The following is a 16,061-nucleotide window of genomic DNA, read 5'->3' on the forward strand; positions in this document are numbered from 1 at the left end:
AAAATGCTTAGAGGCTCGCAATTGCCTACTGAATATGTTTCTTATCCTTTGTCGCAGCTCCTGTCTTATCTCTCTGATTCTGGTTATGAAATGATCCCTTAAAATAGGACCTCTTGCCTTTCTCTAGTCATGTCCCATATTCTGTCCTCTCATCTCATTGACTTTAATCTTATTGCTGTCAGGCTGGAGATGCCCTGCCCTTTATCTCCTCTTGTGTAAATCCTTTTTCACTTTCAGGGGCAGAGCAAAAGCCACCTTCTTCATGAATTTATCCTTAATATTCCCAGCAGGAAACCAAACTCTGTTCCAGATTGTTAAGGCCTTAAGTTTGCAGCTCTCCTGTAATATATCTTACATGGTATTTTGTGATATGTGTAGCTTGTTTTCTGTCATTTTCAGTTCCTCTCCATTGAAAAATCTCCATTGTCATTATCTTGTCTTTTAAAGAAAATTTTAGTGAGTATGAGTGTCTTTAACTTTAGGTTGATTGATAAAAATATAAATTTGAAATAAGTATATGATATAGAGTAGATATCCATTTTATATCGGAAGAGATATAGCACTGTAGATAAATGATTTAGAACATGGTTTTAACGCATGGGTCATTTTTATAATTTTGATTCAGTTAGTGATTCATGGGCCTAATTTTTAAACAAATAGTGATGCATGTACAAAAAGCTGAATGAAAATGATTATCAGTCAATCCTGATTCGCTTATTGGCTTATAGAATATTATTAGGTTTTAAATCTATTATTGCGAGTCCGAGTCTGTGAAGTCCACCCAGTTTGTCAGATGATGGGATAATTCCCTTTTATTCCTGGAAGGGACATTAGATTAGAAGGAAAAAACACAAGAACTGGAAAATGACATTAAAAGCTAATACCAAGCAGGCTTATGGGAGTAAGATCTGGATTCCCTCTTAACTACATTTGGTGGAGCTTGTCTGTTATACTGTGAGGTGGTTCTTATTGGATTTCCTGCTGATCTTCAGGCTGGAAGGAATTTTATTGAATTAGGGGGAAGAAATCTAAATGACAACCATGGAAAAATCAGTCCCAGTAGGAACCATACTCCATTAGCCTGGGTTTGACAAGTTCCTCATATTGAATGTGAAGATAAACCACAGTTCACTGTCCCAACACTGTCTTAAAGGTGAATGCTTTTATATGAACAATGATGTTTACCACATAATCATATATATTTATGTATCCATAGTATATAAATATATATGTATATTTAAAACAAAATATGGTATGGTGAGTTAGTCATTTGTCTACCATATAGTCATTTTTGAAAATTATCATAACCTTTGCTGACTCTTTTCTTTTTACTTGGAAATATTCAGCAGGCCAGTGTTTTACCAGACCAAGTGTGTCTGAGGGATTCTGGGAGTTTTTCAATAGCTAAGGTCAATCTGGGCCTGTTTTGTTCTCTTGGGCTATTAAAGTCTGCTTCTATTATGGGTTTCCTGATTCCCTGGAACACATATGTTGTTATCTGGAAAACATTCAGACTTTATGAAAACAAGCTTGTTTGTTCGTTGCCTAAGAAATAAAATAAGAAAGTGACACTGCTTCACTAAAAAAAATCTGTTTTAAGAAAAGTTTTTTTCTTCATTGAAAACAAGTGACTTCAACAGAATGACCAGTTTTTCTGAGAGCATCTTATTGGCATATGAGAACATTTTACCTAGAAAAGGCCAGTTACTCTTTGTGGAAATAGTTGGAAATGGGAAAATAGAAAACAAAAAACAAGTTTCTTGGCTTAACAAAGAGTAAATAAATAGGTTTATATGTATGAGTTATCATTTTCACTAATATAAACTTGGTCAAAATAGAAAGCATGAGTTTAGAGAAATAACCAGTTTTTGATAAAAAGGGGTCTAAAGGAATGACAGGCCCATGGTTGGTCTTCTCTGCCCGATAGAGCAGATGATTGATCAATTAAGAGGTCAGTTCAAGTGCTAAAATATCCAGATCTTGCATTTTGCCCTTTCTGCTCTTTCTGATTACAATGTAATTAAGGTAATGTTAGCTGGGTATGCCTCATGTAGGGTTTCATATGGGGCAATATTACCCAACACACATTAAAGTAATCATTTTCTTTATCTTCTCAATAAATCAATTTTTTTATTATTAAGCAATGAATGAACTACTATTTCTAGTAGTTCTTTTTGACTTCAAGTGTATTTTTCTTTTTTTCAATTTTTATTGGAGTATAGTTGATTTACAGTGTTGTGTTAGTTTCAGCTATACAGCTGTACATTTTAAATTATTTTATTAGAAAGGCAAAAATTAGTCTTAAAATTATGTGGTTTTAAAAGTAAAACTAATTCAATCATGTAGAACACTCCAAACTTTAGGTAAAGCTACTTATTCATATTCCTCAGAAGTTAATATGAAGTTAAACATAGTTGTATGTATTTGTGTTTAGTGCCAATGCCCTGTTAACTGGAAGTTATGGGGTATCACAGCCACTTTCTCTAGTTTCTCTTTCATCGAGGCAGTCGAGACAATACAGCTGGGAGATCTCTAAGAGACCACCACGTCTAACTCCTGAGTGGTCTTCTCTACTGCCCACCTCGATATCTTCATCTCAGTACCTGCCTCTCTCTCCTTTCACTTGCCTGAGACATGTAAAACAGGTGTCCCCAAAGTGTACTTGAAATTCGGCAATATTCTCTCACAGACAGATTGCCTAAGACTCTTAGATTTCCTTCAATTGTGTATATTTGTGGTGTGTGATGAAGAGACAGCTTCCCACTCTCTATCTCAAGCCTTCTACACTGAGACAAAGATGTAATCTTAGGCGCCAAAACACCCACTCATGATATCTGTAAGTGAAAACCTTCCCACTCACAGGAATGACAACAGCGTTCTCCTTCCTGCCCCATCCCAGCCGGCAAAGAGTACAATACAGTCATAATGGAAACAGTCATGATTTCCTCTGCAATTTTAGGCTTTATTGGGAGAATACAGGTGAGGCTGAGTCAGGAGTTAGGTCACTGAATAACCACAGGACAGTGGACCTTAATCTGGTAAGGACAGCAGACCACCCTGTGAGGCATTGGAGAACCAGTTTTGAACAGGATTCTTCCTTTAGGAAATGTATTTTGGAAGCAATGTGAAGCAGGAATTAAAAGGGGAATTATTTAATAATATTGGCCCTAAAGTAGAAGTTAAGAGTTTAACATTTGGGGAATTCTTTGACTATTAAATAAAGTTCAGTTAATATGGAATAGAGCTATCAGTGAACAATAGCATTAAATTAGGTCAAGTACATAACCTGGCCCAACATTGCGTATAAAAGAGGCCATACCAGCACAGATATGTCAGACCAGGAAATATAGTGTAGGGCCATCTGGAGATGATAAAAGAGGAATGTATCTCTTATCCTCTGGGGTATCTCTGGGTTCCAGGCCTCATGACAAGAAAGAAATGACCAGCAACTGCTCTAACATTTCATATTTTTGTATATGTTTCCACATTCATGTATGTTTTAGATTATTTGAGGTTATATGAAGGCAGAAAATTCTTCATTTATGCAATTTCAGACATTTGCAGTGGTATCATTATTCAGAGTTAGGAAGGAATTCACTATCATTGTGGCAAATATTGATGCTGAGTAACAATGATAACTCTTTGGGGACCTCTTAATATTTCTGCTTCTTCAGCTCTTGATTTTCCCTAGCACAGAAAATATACTCTTGATTTTCTTTCGAGTCTGCAGCCTCTGTGTTTTGGGGGAGAGAACGAGCTCCATCACAGCTTCATGTTGCAGGTAACCCAACATCCACTGCCCTGTGTCTCTCCTCCACCCCTTCCATCACTAGTGAAGAGCTTGGGCTAGAATGTAGATTCTGAGGGATATTGGTGCTGAGATTCACACACACACACATTTTATTTTTTAAAACAGTTTTCAGTTCACAGCAAAATTAGGTGTAAATTACAGAGAGTTTGGGTATACCTGCCTCCCCCATAATCAACCTTCCAGCACCATAATGTTATGTTTGTTACAGCTCACTAATCAACATTGACACATCCCTGTCACCCAAAGCCCATAGTCTACATTAGCATTCTCTCTTGGTATTATAATTTCTGTGAGTTTTGACAAATGTATAATGGCATGTCTTAATTTGTTCAGAATGCTGTAATGGCATATCATAGACTTGGATGCCTACAAACAATAAATATTTCTTTCTCATAGTTTTGGAGGCTAGAAAGTCCAAGACGAATATGCTGGCAGATTTGGTGTCTGGTGCAAAACTATTTCCTAAACAGTACCTTCTTGCTGGGTCCTCACAAAGTGGAAAGGGCAAGGGCCAGTTTTAATAAGAGCACTAATTGCATTCATGAGGGCTTTACTCTCATGACCTAATCAGCTCCCAAAACCCCACCTCCAAATGTCATCACATTGGGAATTATGTCTCAACATACGAAATTTGGGGGGGATGTAAACATTCAGTCTGTGCCATGGCATATATCCACCATTACAGAGCCATAAAGAAGAGTTTTACAGCTCTAAACCACCCCACCCCCCGCCTTGTTCCTCCCTTCCTTTCTACCATCTCTAGGTAACCAGCGACCATTTTACAATATCCACTGTTTTGCCTTTTCCAGAATATCATATAGCTGGAGTAAGACAATATGTAGGCTTTTAAGATTGACTGTTTTCACTTAATAATATGCATTTAAGGTGGTGCTAACCTTTTTCAGGTTATAGAAGAGAATAATTAATATCGTTCATTTTTTATAGAATTATATGAGAAAGACATTAACTGTCTTAATTAGGTAACTCCCTGGGTGATACCCAAGAATAAACACGTTAATATTAAAATTTTAGGGAAACCTTAACTTCTCAAAGAGGGTATGCAGTAGAAGGCATTCAATTCAGAAGATATACATAGTACATCTTCCAAGAGTATTCATTTTATTTGAATTCCTGGAGGAAGTCTTTTATAGTGAAAAAGCTTGAATGTCCTATGTCGTAGAATGTAGAATTTTCATCAGATAAAACAAGAGACTTAAAAGAAATGTTGAGCTTATGGAGAACTACTTCTGGCTAAGGGTCTACCTAGACTCCCTTTAGGGGTGCAAGTTCAAGTTCCTCTTGCATCAAAAGTATTTCCACGGAAAAATTTGAGAAGTGATTCGACAGTGTGGGGAGGGCATTTAATTTAAAACAAGATGCATTTTGGTGGTGGAATAGTATCTTAGCTTCCCAGGGAAGTGAACTCTGAGGCCCTGATTCCTATGCAAAAGGTTTATTGGAAATTCTCCCAGGAACAACCCCTGTGAAGTGAAGGAAGCAGGGCTGGGCAGAGGGAGGGTTGAACTCTGATACAGGTGCCATAGGGGGTCTCAGGCTGATGCCATGGGGAGCTCGGGAGCTGCACTGGTCCCAAACTGATGCATAGGGGCTGGACCATCTTATCCCCAATTTGCCAATGAAGGGAGCCGATCCTGGGAGGCTGTGTGACTTTAGAGGGAGAATCCTAGAGGTAGACTCAGCTGTGAGCTGTCATCTGGTAACCTCCCAGCAGCTGGGGGCATGAGGGCCTTGATAGAAAACTCCAGACATTGCAAGACAGAATCTACTACAGACAATAAAGCCCACCAGGTTTCTTGTAAAGAAGGACCTAGAAAAAGTGAGTTTGAATATCTTTTGATATAAATGATTCTAGAATTTAACAGAATTGCTGCCTCCAAATAAAAGAGAGAACTTTACTTTGCATATCTGATGTAAGCAAAAATATAAAGGAACACAAACATGCAACTCATTTTGAATAAGGCGAGAAGCTTGTCTTGAAATAGAGAAAATTATTCCCTTGTGTTTTGTCACAAAAGGTTGGTACCTTAGCTTAGCTAAGTAATAGGTGTATCACTAAGGTTGGTTCTAGATTTTCATCACATGCAAAACGTTTATTCAGCCTTTTCAACCTACAGTTGAGGTTCAACCTTGAGGTGAGTATATAAAGATGAAAGTTTAGTCCATAAAATATTTGAGAAAAAAACGCAAGTAAGGATGTCTGCCCTATATTCAATGTGAGATTAATAAAAAGAATGAAGAGAAACTATTTGACCATGGTTAAATAGTTAAATGTCAAAAGATATATATATGTTATACTTATAAATTTATAAAAATTGAAATCCAATTTACTTTCTAAGTTTGAATTCAGAATGTTTCCATTGGAACACTGCAATTGTATGCACTGCTATGACTTAGGTAGTTAAATAAGAACATGACACAAACGTCTCAAAGTCATACATTTATCCCTCTCCTACTTAAATATGCTTAATTCCATGAACAAAGATTGTCTTATATACATGACTTTCATCACGGAGTTTGAATTTAAATATATTCTAGATATGTCACTACTACTGAGTGAGTGGTAAGGGAGAGTAACTTTTAAATTTCATTTCTAAAATGAATTCACACCACCATCCTTATGTATAAAACAAATCATTTTTATATTATCCATAAATAATAGTAGTTTTAAAATGTAAAAAACACAAAATAAGGTATTCCTGAACTGGTCCCCACTACTTTCGATTTTCTTTTCCCTTAAAATACTGATGAGCCCATCAACATCTGTCCCAGAGATGATACGAAGTATAAGAACTGTTCCACTAATAATGTTCCAGCAAATTAGTGCAATCCTGTATGTTCACAGATATCCCCTGACCTCTAGAAACAGCAGCAAGTCAACACTCTTTGTTCATGCTTTAAGTGATGACTTAAACCATTGCTATGGAATAGTTTCACATGATAAAAGCTCATTAAATTTACATCATGTCTTTGGATGCTAAAAACTTATGAGCCTCAGTATCCTCATCTATAAAATGGGTTGGTTGGGTGTGAATCACATTATCTTGAAGGTTCTCACTAGTGTAATATCTTAGCTTAAACTATGATTACATCTGCACTTTAGATATGGCTACACATATCTGCACTTTTTAGACCTTTGAAATGTGATCATGACTCAAGGACAAAGAGCAGTGTGACAAAACCGTAGCAGACCTCAGTTCTGTGACTCCGTCCTCCCCAAGTTCTCAGGAGCCAAATTCCCCTAGCTGAGGCCACTAAGAAACAGTTACTAAACTGTATACTGATATAATGACATAATGCCAATTTACTTAAATTTTAAAATTGTGATTGCAACTTTTCAAAGTGCCTAACTTACTGTATAAAAGTATCTTTACTCCTCAAGGAAAATCTGATGGTCAAATTTAAGAGCATGAATCAAAATTTCTTCTTTAATTTGAAAGTGTCATTTTTTCACAGTAATGATGCCCTTTATATAAATGTTTCTGAGGTTAAGATAAGGTGTATTCTCTAATCATGTTGGTCTGTTTTGTTAGAGTTCATATTACTCCTAATAGAAAACTGATTTACTTAAATTAGCTAAATGTTTCATGTTTATGCGAGAATGAGAGTATCCTATAATGTTTCAACACTAGACAGAGAGATAACTCCCCTAATGTGAAAATGACTCGCTCTCTTTTTAGGTCCTGTCACAATACAGCCGTCACTGTGTGAAGCTGATCAGTTTTCTTGTGTCTACACACTCCAGTGTGTGCCCCTCTCAGGGAAGTGTAATGGACAGGAAGACTGCATAGATGGATCTGATGAAATGGATTGTTCTCTCAGCCCCCCTCCTCAGCTCTGTGGTCAGATGAAGTTCCAGTGCTCTACCAACGAGTGTATCCCATCCTTTCTGCTATGTGATGGAGTACCTGACTGTCACTTTAATGAAGACGAATCCGGCTGCTGTGAGTTATTTTCATTCACTCAGTGTGCCAGGGGAGAAATGCTGTTTGGAAGTGATAGAGAGAACATGACAGATAAAACAAAGTTCTCTAGAGTGTTACCATGATCGTGTCATAAGCAACATTTGTGTTATACTGCTAAACAAAGCATATTGTCTTTGCTTAGCATTTCTGGAAACATTTTGTTGGTAGTCACACTAATCTCCGTTAAATGTGTGTGATTTCCTTTTTTATTTACAACTGGGTCATTCACGTAGGGGATGCTCTTATGTATCCATTATCTTTTTTTTTTTTTTTTTTTTTTTTTTTTTTTTGCGGTATGCGGGCCTCTCACTGTTGTGGCCTCCCCCGTCGCGGAGCACAGGCTCCGGACGCGCAGGCTCCGGACGCGCAGGCTCAGCGGCCATGGCTCACGGGCCCAGCCGCTCCGCGGCACATGGGATCCTCCCAGACCGGGGCACGAACCCGTATCCCCTGCATCGGCAGGCGGACTCTCAACCACTTGCGCCACCAGGGAGGCCCCATTATCTTTTTAACAAATGTTTGTGGGAATGGTTTGAAGACATGTAATTATAATTTCTTCCCACCATAAATGTTCATGAAGATGGCTCGAGCAAATGGGCAAATATCCATTGTAGTGAATAGATGTAGCGAGGGGAAGGACCTGGACCTGGGTAGATGTTATATCATTAGAGTTAATGCAGATGGGGTTCCGCCTGCCAGTGTGGGGGACGTGGGTTCGGGCCCTGGTCCGGGAGGATCCCGCATGCCGCCGAGCGGCTTGGCCCATGCGCCGTGGCGGCTGAGCCTGTGCTCTGGAGCCCGCCAGCCACAGCTGCAGAGCCTGCATGCCACAGCTGCTGGGGCCCATGCGCCTGGAGCCCGTGCTCCATGGCAGGGGTGTTCGCTGCAGTCGGGGGCGCCATAGCACAGTGGCGGAGACTCAGCGCAGCCAAAGATTAAAAAAAAAAAAAAAAAAACGGAAAGAGTTAATGCAGAAGTAAATCTGTGGGACATTAGGGTTGACCTTATCACTTACTACCTGTACAATCTGGGCAACATTATTTGAGTCAGTCTTACCATCCATGTAATACCTAACTTACAGGGCTGTGAAGATTTGAGAGAATGCGTGTAAAATTCCCAGTCCTGCATCCGTCAACTTCTGTCTTTATTATAATTAGTCTATGTCAGATAGGGAAGGAAGAGTGTTAATTAAGTAATTATAAAAATTACACAATTTTTTAAGGTGAGCACATAATCATGGTGGAGTCAAAGCATCACTAACATTTTATTTAATTCCTTGTTTGCTTGGTTTCACATTATAACATACTGTATTTGGGCTGCAATGATAGAGCTCCATAAGCCCTATGTTAGTGGCCACTTTTTTTTTGCGGGGGGGAGCAGTAAAGTTTGGAAGGTAACTGTAAGAGGGGGATATTGGGAGAAATAGAAGGGTATTTCAGTGCCCTGTTTTGTGTGGGCATCCAGAATTATGATAACTACTGGAAAAGATGTGAAGATGAATAAAGGAAAAGGAAGATGACTTTTGGATTTTTGAAGGTTTTAGCCTTAAATCAGTGAATTTCTTTTGCTGGTTTAGGTTTGGAGATTGGCTTTCTATCTCCCTGTTATTTCCTACATGTATATTCTTTCTATAATAAAGCCAATTTGTGAGGTTTTATAATATTTTCTTAGGAGCAAGTTAAATAAATGGAGGTGAATGAGGATGAGGAAGCCAGGTTACTTATCCCTGTTCCCATCAAAGCTCTAATGGAATTTGGCTGATAGACATCAGATTAAGTTCAATATAGTCATATGGTATTTGACTTCAAATAACAATGCTATTTAAAGAGAAGCTTAGGAAGGTACTGTATCCTTATACTTTTAGACATATGTTGGAAAATTGGTGTTTGATGAGATAGCAATATGTGAAATTCTGCTTCTAAGGGGAAATAAGTCCACATTAGGAATAGATGGCATTGTAAAAGAATTGCTTCTCTCCATGTCCAAAATATTTATTGAGGTGGGACTCTGTAGGGAAAATTGCATGAAAATAAACCATGGACAAAATGCTAGAGCAAAATTACAGAATAAAAACATCTGATGGTGACAATTTACCAAACAATTGAAAGCATAACAGTATTTTTTCCCTCCCTCTGGGCTCACCTATTTATTTAGAATGGTATTTTATAAACTCTCCTTCCTTCCTTCCTTCATTCATTCATTCACAAATCTTCATTAAGGATGTAATTTATGCCATATGTTGTAATGGACATTGACGATCCAGATGGACATGACATAGTACAAGCTCAGGTTGTTAGATACATTACATATTAGTGAAGGAGATTAGTGCTAGTTGGAATACCATGTGATAAGTTCTGTGACAGAGATAAAAACAGTGTTATTGAATAACATAGGGTACTCCCTAACTATGGTGCTAGGGAGTCTATAAATTTTAACAAGAAAAATGATTGCAGAGACAAATTTGGAAAGACAGGTAGTCATTAGGCAAGTAGAGATGCTTGATTCCAGTGGAGAATGTTCCAAGAATAGAGAAAAAGTTGTTTGATTGAAACATATTTCATATAACTAGAGTAGAGTTTGTGGTGCAGGGACTTTTGCAGAAATAGGTTGGGAGAGATAAGCAGGGACTAGGTCTTGAAGAGTCCACCCCATCATGCCAGGAAGAAGTGTTTAAGTAGTACATGGAATGGATTGCAGTGAGGATGCGGGACTGGTTAGGAGATGTTACAGTGGAAATATAAAGGGATTGAGTAGATTAATAGCATGAGGTAAGATTATGAATAGATTTAAGAGACATTCAAGTGAAGAGGAGGAGAAAGTAATCAAAAATAGTTTCCAAGTTTCTGATGTGGGCAACAAGATGGCTAATCAGCCATTCCTTGAGCTGGGAAAAATAGGAGGAGAAGGACCTCTTAGGGTAAGAATGTGGCTTCATTTTTAAACATGTTGTATTTATGGTATCTGTGGCACATCCATATGAAACGTTCAGGATGCGTTTATAAATGGATGTCTGGAGCTCAGGAATGAGCTAAAGGAAGATATATAAAGATACATAGCTATCAGCATACGATGATTCAAGCTGCGGATATAGATGAGATAATGGAGAGAGGAAAAAGCTAAGGTGGCAGACAGAATCCTAAGGAACACCTAAAGGACAGTTAAGAAAAACCAAACATCGAAAGACACAGAGATGTGGTCATAGACATAAGAGGGCAACCAAAAGAGAGTGATGATCTTAAATTAAAAGTAGAAAGCCTACATATCAGAGAGTATTCAAAGGTTCAAATGTTTCTGAGAGATCATGTAAGATTAGGGCTGAAATATACAGACTGGGAAAGAGCAAAAATGGTTGCTGGTGGTCTTGGAGCAAGAACATGCTTGGAGTGGTAGGGCAGAATTGTGATGTCAGTCTTTTGTGGAGAAGATGGGAAATGGCAGAGGGAAACTGGCTACAGAGAACTTCAAGAAGTTGGCATTTTGAGTGGGGTATAGGATAAAATAAGAGGTTTGGTTCTTTGGTTTGTTTGTTTTGTGAGGCTTGCACATATTTAAATGTTGTAGGAATAGAATTCTGAGAAGTTTGCAATTTTATGCAGGAAAATCGATAGCAATTGATATTTGAAAGCCTTTTATTCTTGCAAAAATACATGTTTAGTAATCAGAATGCTTAAACAAAGCATGTGATAAGTCCAAATTTAAAAATAATTCATATTTAATGTCTTTCCACTGGAAACAGGTTTTTTTATAAACTGAAGTGATACTTTACCAAAAATATTTCCTTTCCCTAAAATAAATGGAAAAATAAGTATGGTTTAATTATATAGGAAAATAACACAAAACCAGGAACATTCTTCTCATTGATATTCCTCTGATAGCAATTTATTCATCAAGAAGATTTTGATTTCATCAGATGTATTGGTCAATATCCTAGCAAGAAATAGATGGCACATTGATATTGTATAATTTGAGATTGTTTTAATAAAGGAATTATTTATTAGGGATATAATATGCATAGGGAAACCGTAAGGAATAGTAACATTGGGGCCTTTTATCATCCATAGAACAAAGGATGTGAGAGGAGGGAACAGTTGCCTGAATCTAGAGTCAAGGAGAGCTACTTGATAAAAGGAGTGGCATTTGGTTATGGAGCTGCTAACCAGTGGTAACCTCATAGTCTCTTCTCTCTGCATCAGCCCCTTGCTGGTGCTACCTATCAACCAAACCCAACCAAAGCTAGAAGGCAAAGAATCACATTGATGTATCCTTAGAGTCCAACCTGCCAGGGCTCAGAGCAGGGAGAGAAGATGGAGAATGGCTCAGGAGAGGCACATTATCCATCAATAATAGAGATAGTGGGAAAAACAGATGGAGAAGTGGATAGTTTTCCTATTATCTAACTTTATGTTCCAGTAGTAGTCAATACGTCTTATCAAGTTGAGTGTCACTTCTGAAGATTGGGAATGGATCATGCTCCTAAGACTTGTGGATCAGCCTTTATCATCAACAGTTTTATTATTGGGCTTTCAATTTGTTAGCTATGATCTCAGCATCCTTTGGTGCTTCTCTATCACACTGTAAAGATGATCCTCTGCATTTGACAGCTTCTAACAAGAGTGTTCCTCAGTTTACTCAACATTAAAATCATAGAGATTAAGTCTTTTTTACAGAGGTATTGGAGAATTAAATGAATTAATATGGTAAAATGCATAATACAAATGTAATACATTATTATCCTTTCCACTTTAAATTATATTTATAGTTTTATTAAAATTATTTAAGCTACTAAGATATTTCAATAAGAGTAGTGATTGGTTTTAGTTCAGGGATAGAATACATACCCATCCTACTCCATGCTACATGTGTGTCTGCCTTGAAGGGCTTGTAGCCTTTATTCCCATGGCCAAGATCATAGTTTCTTTGCTGTTAGAAACCTTAATCTGGGCCTCCCTGGTGGCGCAAGTGGTTGAGAGTCCGCCTGCCGTTGCAGGGGATACGGGTTCGTGCCCCGGTCTGGGAGGATCCCATGTGCCGCGGAGCGGCTGGGCCCGTGAGCCATGGCCGCTGAGCCTGCGCGTCCGGAGCCTGTGCTCCGCAACGGGGGAGGCCACAACAGTGAGAGGCCCGCATACCGCAAAAAAAAAAAAAGAAACCTTAATCTGCTACATACATGAGTTTCATTTTAGTAGTAAATGGATATACACCCATAGTCATACATGCCTTACTTTTTTGTGTATTTCTTATACAGCAACTATAATCTTCAAAAGGGATTTTGCTTTATGGAAGTAACTCCAATGAGCCATTCATGAATTGTTTATCTTTAATGTATCATCTACCTGAGTGAATGAGCTAAAAGCCATAAAATTCTCTGTGTTACTTAGCTTATTTCAATTAGAAAGAGTATGAACCTCTAGGATGATGACAGATTGAAATAAGTATTTTTATATACATTAAACCATAATGTTTGAAAGAGAATGTGGCAAAAGTAGGTACTGTCCAGGGCAACATTTTGAAACCTGAGCTTCCTATAAATTTTATTTATAACTTATTTAGACTAATTTTGGAAAATGTTTTTGTTGTGTATGTGTTAATAATGGAGGATAAAAAGAAACAATGATTCCATTTGCTTTGCTGCATTCAGTCCTTTGCTGTATAGGTGTCAATAAGTATTCATTGCATACATAATTTATTTTCAACCCACTTTTGAAAGGAAATTAATAAATACTAACTTTAATGTTATACAATTTAAAATGCCACAGAAACTAAGATTTTAGTTTCAAATTTCATAAAGTGAAAGGCCAATTTTTAACTATCTAAACTAAACTTTCAATAAAAAGGAAAAAGTAAAACTTTCTACAAATGAAACCATTTATTTTCTTAGATACTTTTTATGTGTTTCAATGCTGTTTGGGCCATAGGTGAGCATTTATACTGCTTACAAGTTAGAACTCTTCATTGTACAGTCAACTTGAAAATAAGCTCTCAGTCACACTGGAAATTAGGTTAAGGAATATGGATTGGATTATTTCTGGGAGAAGGGTCCAAAATAATGCTTTACAAGTAGATGAGTATCTATCATCTTTGTATACAAATTTTGACACATTATATTGTTTAAAACCATAAAACTATTATCTTGTATGGTCCCTCAGCTCCTTGCAATGAAAAACAATGATAAGGAAATATGTATACATACACATACATGGATATATTGAGGCATGTATATATTCACAGTTTCATTTTTTACAAACATCTTTTCATCTTATAAGAGTTGGAAAATTATTCTATTTCTTAGTTTACTTGGTTTGGAATATTATTTATCTTGTTGATGTATTACATATCCTAAAATTATGTCACCCTTTGGAAAAGCTTAAAGATCATCTCTTCTCCTGGCACCTTAGCCATTTCTACAGTCCGGTTTCAGCCTCATTTTTTAGATTTGTCTGTCCTACTCTTCACACAAACTCCCCAGTCCAAGGCAAACTGTTTTTACTCACTGTTCTAGTATCAAACTTATTGATTCCCAATCTGTAGACTTGATCCCCACTCTGCTAAATGGCTATTCTCTAGAAACATTAAAATTTAAAACATATCTCAAGACTCTATTCTTATTTTCACCCTTTACAGAATTCCCTATACTAAAGGAATCTCTTATTTTTCTCATACTTATCTATACCAATGCTTTTCTAACTAAGTCTGGCTGTATGACATTTCTCTTATTATTATTTTGAACCATTAATCATTCTTGTGTTGTTATCTTGCTTTTGTTGCTGTATATGTTTTGGTTACTGTTTTTAAAAATTTCTCTCCTGCACTCACCAGTGGAAGTGCTAAGCATAATGTCTTACTTATAGTGGCACCTCAATAATATTTATAGGTGTGAATTAATGTTCTAGCAGGAAGAATTGCTCAATGAGGAATATCACTTTAATTTTTCAGATCCAGCATTTTTAGTCAATGGAAATACATACTCTTTTTTTTTTATTTTTATTGGAGTATAGCTGATTTACAATGTTGTGTTAGTTTCAGGTGTACAGCAAAGTGAATCAGTTATACATATACATATATCCACTCTTTTTTTAGATTCTTTTCCCATATAGGTCACTATAGAGTATTGAGTAGAGTTCCCTGTGCTGTACAGTAGGTTCCTATTAGTTATCTATTTTATATATAGTAGTGTGTATATGTCATCCCAATCTCCCAGTTTATCCCTACCCCTCCTTATCCTCTGGTAACCATAAGTTTGTTTTCTATATCTGTGACTCTACTTCTGTTTTGTAAATAAGTTCATTTATATCCTTTTTAAAGATTCCACATATAAGCGATATCATATGATATTTGGCTTTCTGTGTCCGACTTACTTCACTCAGTATGACAATCTCTAGGTCCATCCATGTTGCTGCAAATGGCATTATTTTGTTCTTTTTATGGATGAGTAATATTCCACTGTATATATGTACCACATCTTTATCCATTCCTCTGTTGATGGACATTTAGTTTGCTTTCATGTCCTGGGTATTGTAAATAGTGTTGCAATGTACTTTGGGGTGCCTTAAAAAACATTTTTATGTTCCACTTGACAATAAATTTTGATAGGCAGTTCTGAAACTGAACTTTGTCAGTAACCTATGATAACTCAAATAAACAACTCCTTCCAGCCCATAAATATACTTTAAAAAAAGAAAAATTTGGGGCTTCCCTGGTGGCGCAGTGGTTGAGAGTCTGCCTGCCGATGCAGGGGACGTGGGTTCATGCCCCGGACCGGGAAGATCCCACATGCCGCGGAGCGGCTGGGCCCGTGAGCCATGGCCGCTGGGCCTGTGCATCCGGAGCCTGTGCTCCGCAGTGGGAGAGGCCACAGCAGTAAGAGGCCCGTGTACCACAAAAAAAAAAAAAAAAAAAAAAGAGCAAGAAAAATTTGTGACCGAACTGACAAAATCTGTGCAAGACCCATGCATGGGGATATATACTCCTGAGTCTTCTAAACTATCAATTTAGCTTGAGAAATTTGAACTTAATTGTCTTTATTCTAGTAGAAGTAACTTTCCAGATCAATCCTTTTTAAATTTTTGGCAATAGGTTTGGGTTAAAATATTCAAATAAGATATTGTATATGAAACCATTAAGTACATCAGAGAGAAGCAGAGATATTCTTGTTGAACTTAGGGTAAGTGCCAGAAAGCCCTGGCTCTTCACTGCTGCCTTCCATATATCTCTGCAGAACCCCAGGGCTCAAAGAAACAGGAATAGAAATGCAGCTTAGATCAATATCA

General features: G+C 37.4%; 1 protein-coding gene across 1 annotated transcript in view; it reads left to right on the forward strand.

Annotated features, from left to right (window-relative positions):
* The window catches only part of MALRD1 (MAM and LDL receptor class A domain containing 1), a 625,167-nt gene that overhangs the window by 503,322 nt on the left and 105,784 nt on the right, over positions 1-16,061 (forward strand). The window contains exon 35 of the mRNA XM_060096153.1: positions 7,510-7,773. Coding sequence (XP_059952136.1) covers positions 7,510-7,773 — 264 coding nt within the window. The remainder of the gene's footprint in view (positions 1-7,509; positions 7,774-16,061) is intronic.

This window comes from Mesoplodon densirostris, chromosome 4 (assembly GCF_025265405.1).
Source record: "Mesoplodon densirostris isolate mMesDen1 chromosome 4, mMesDen1 primary haplotype, whole genome shotgun sequence".
Taxonomy (NCBI): Eukaryota; Metazoa; Chordata; class Mammalia; order Artiodactyla; family Ziphiidae; genus Mesoplodon; species Mesoplodon densirostris.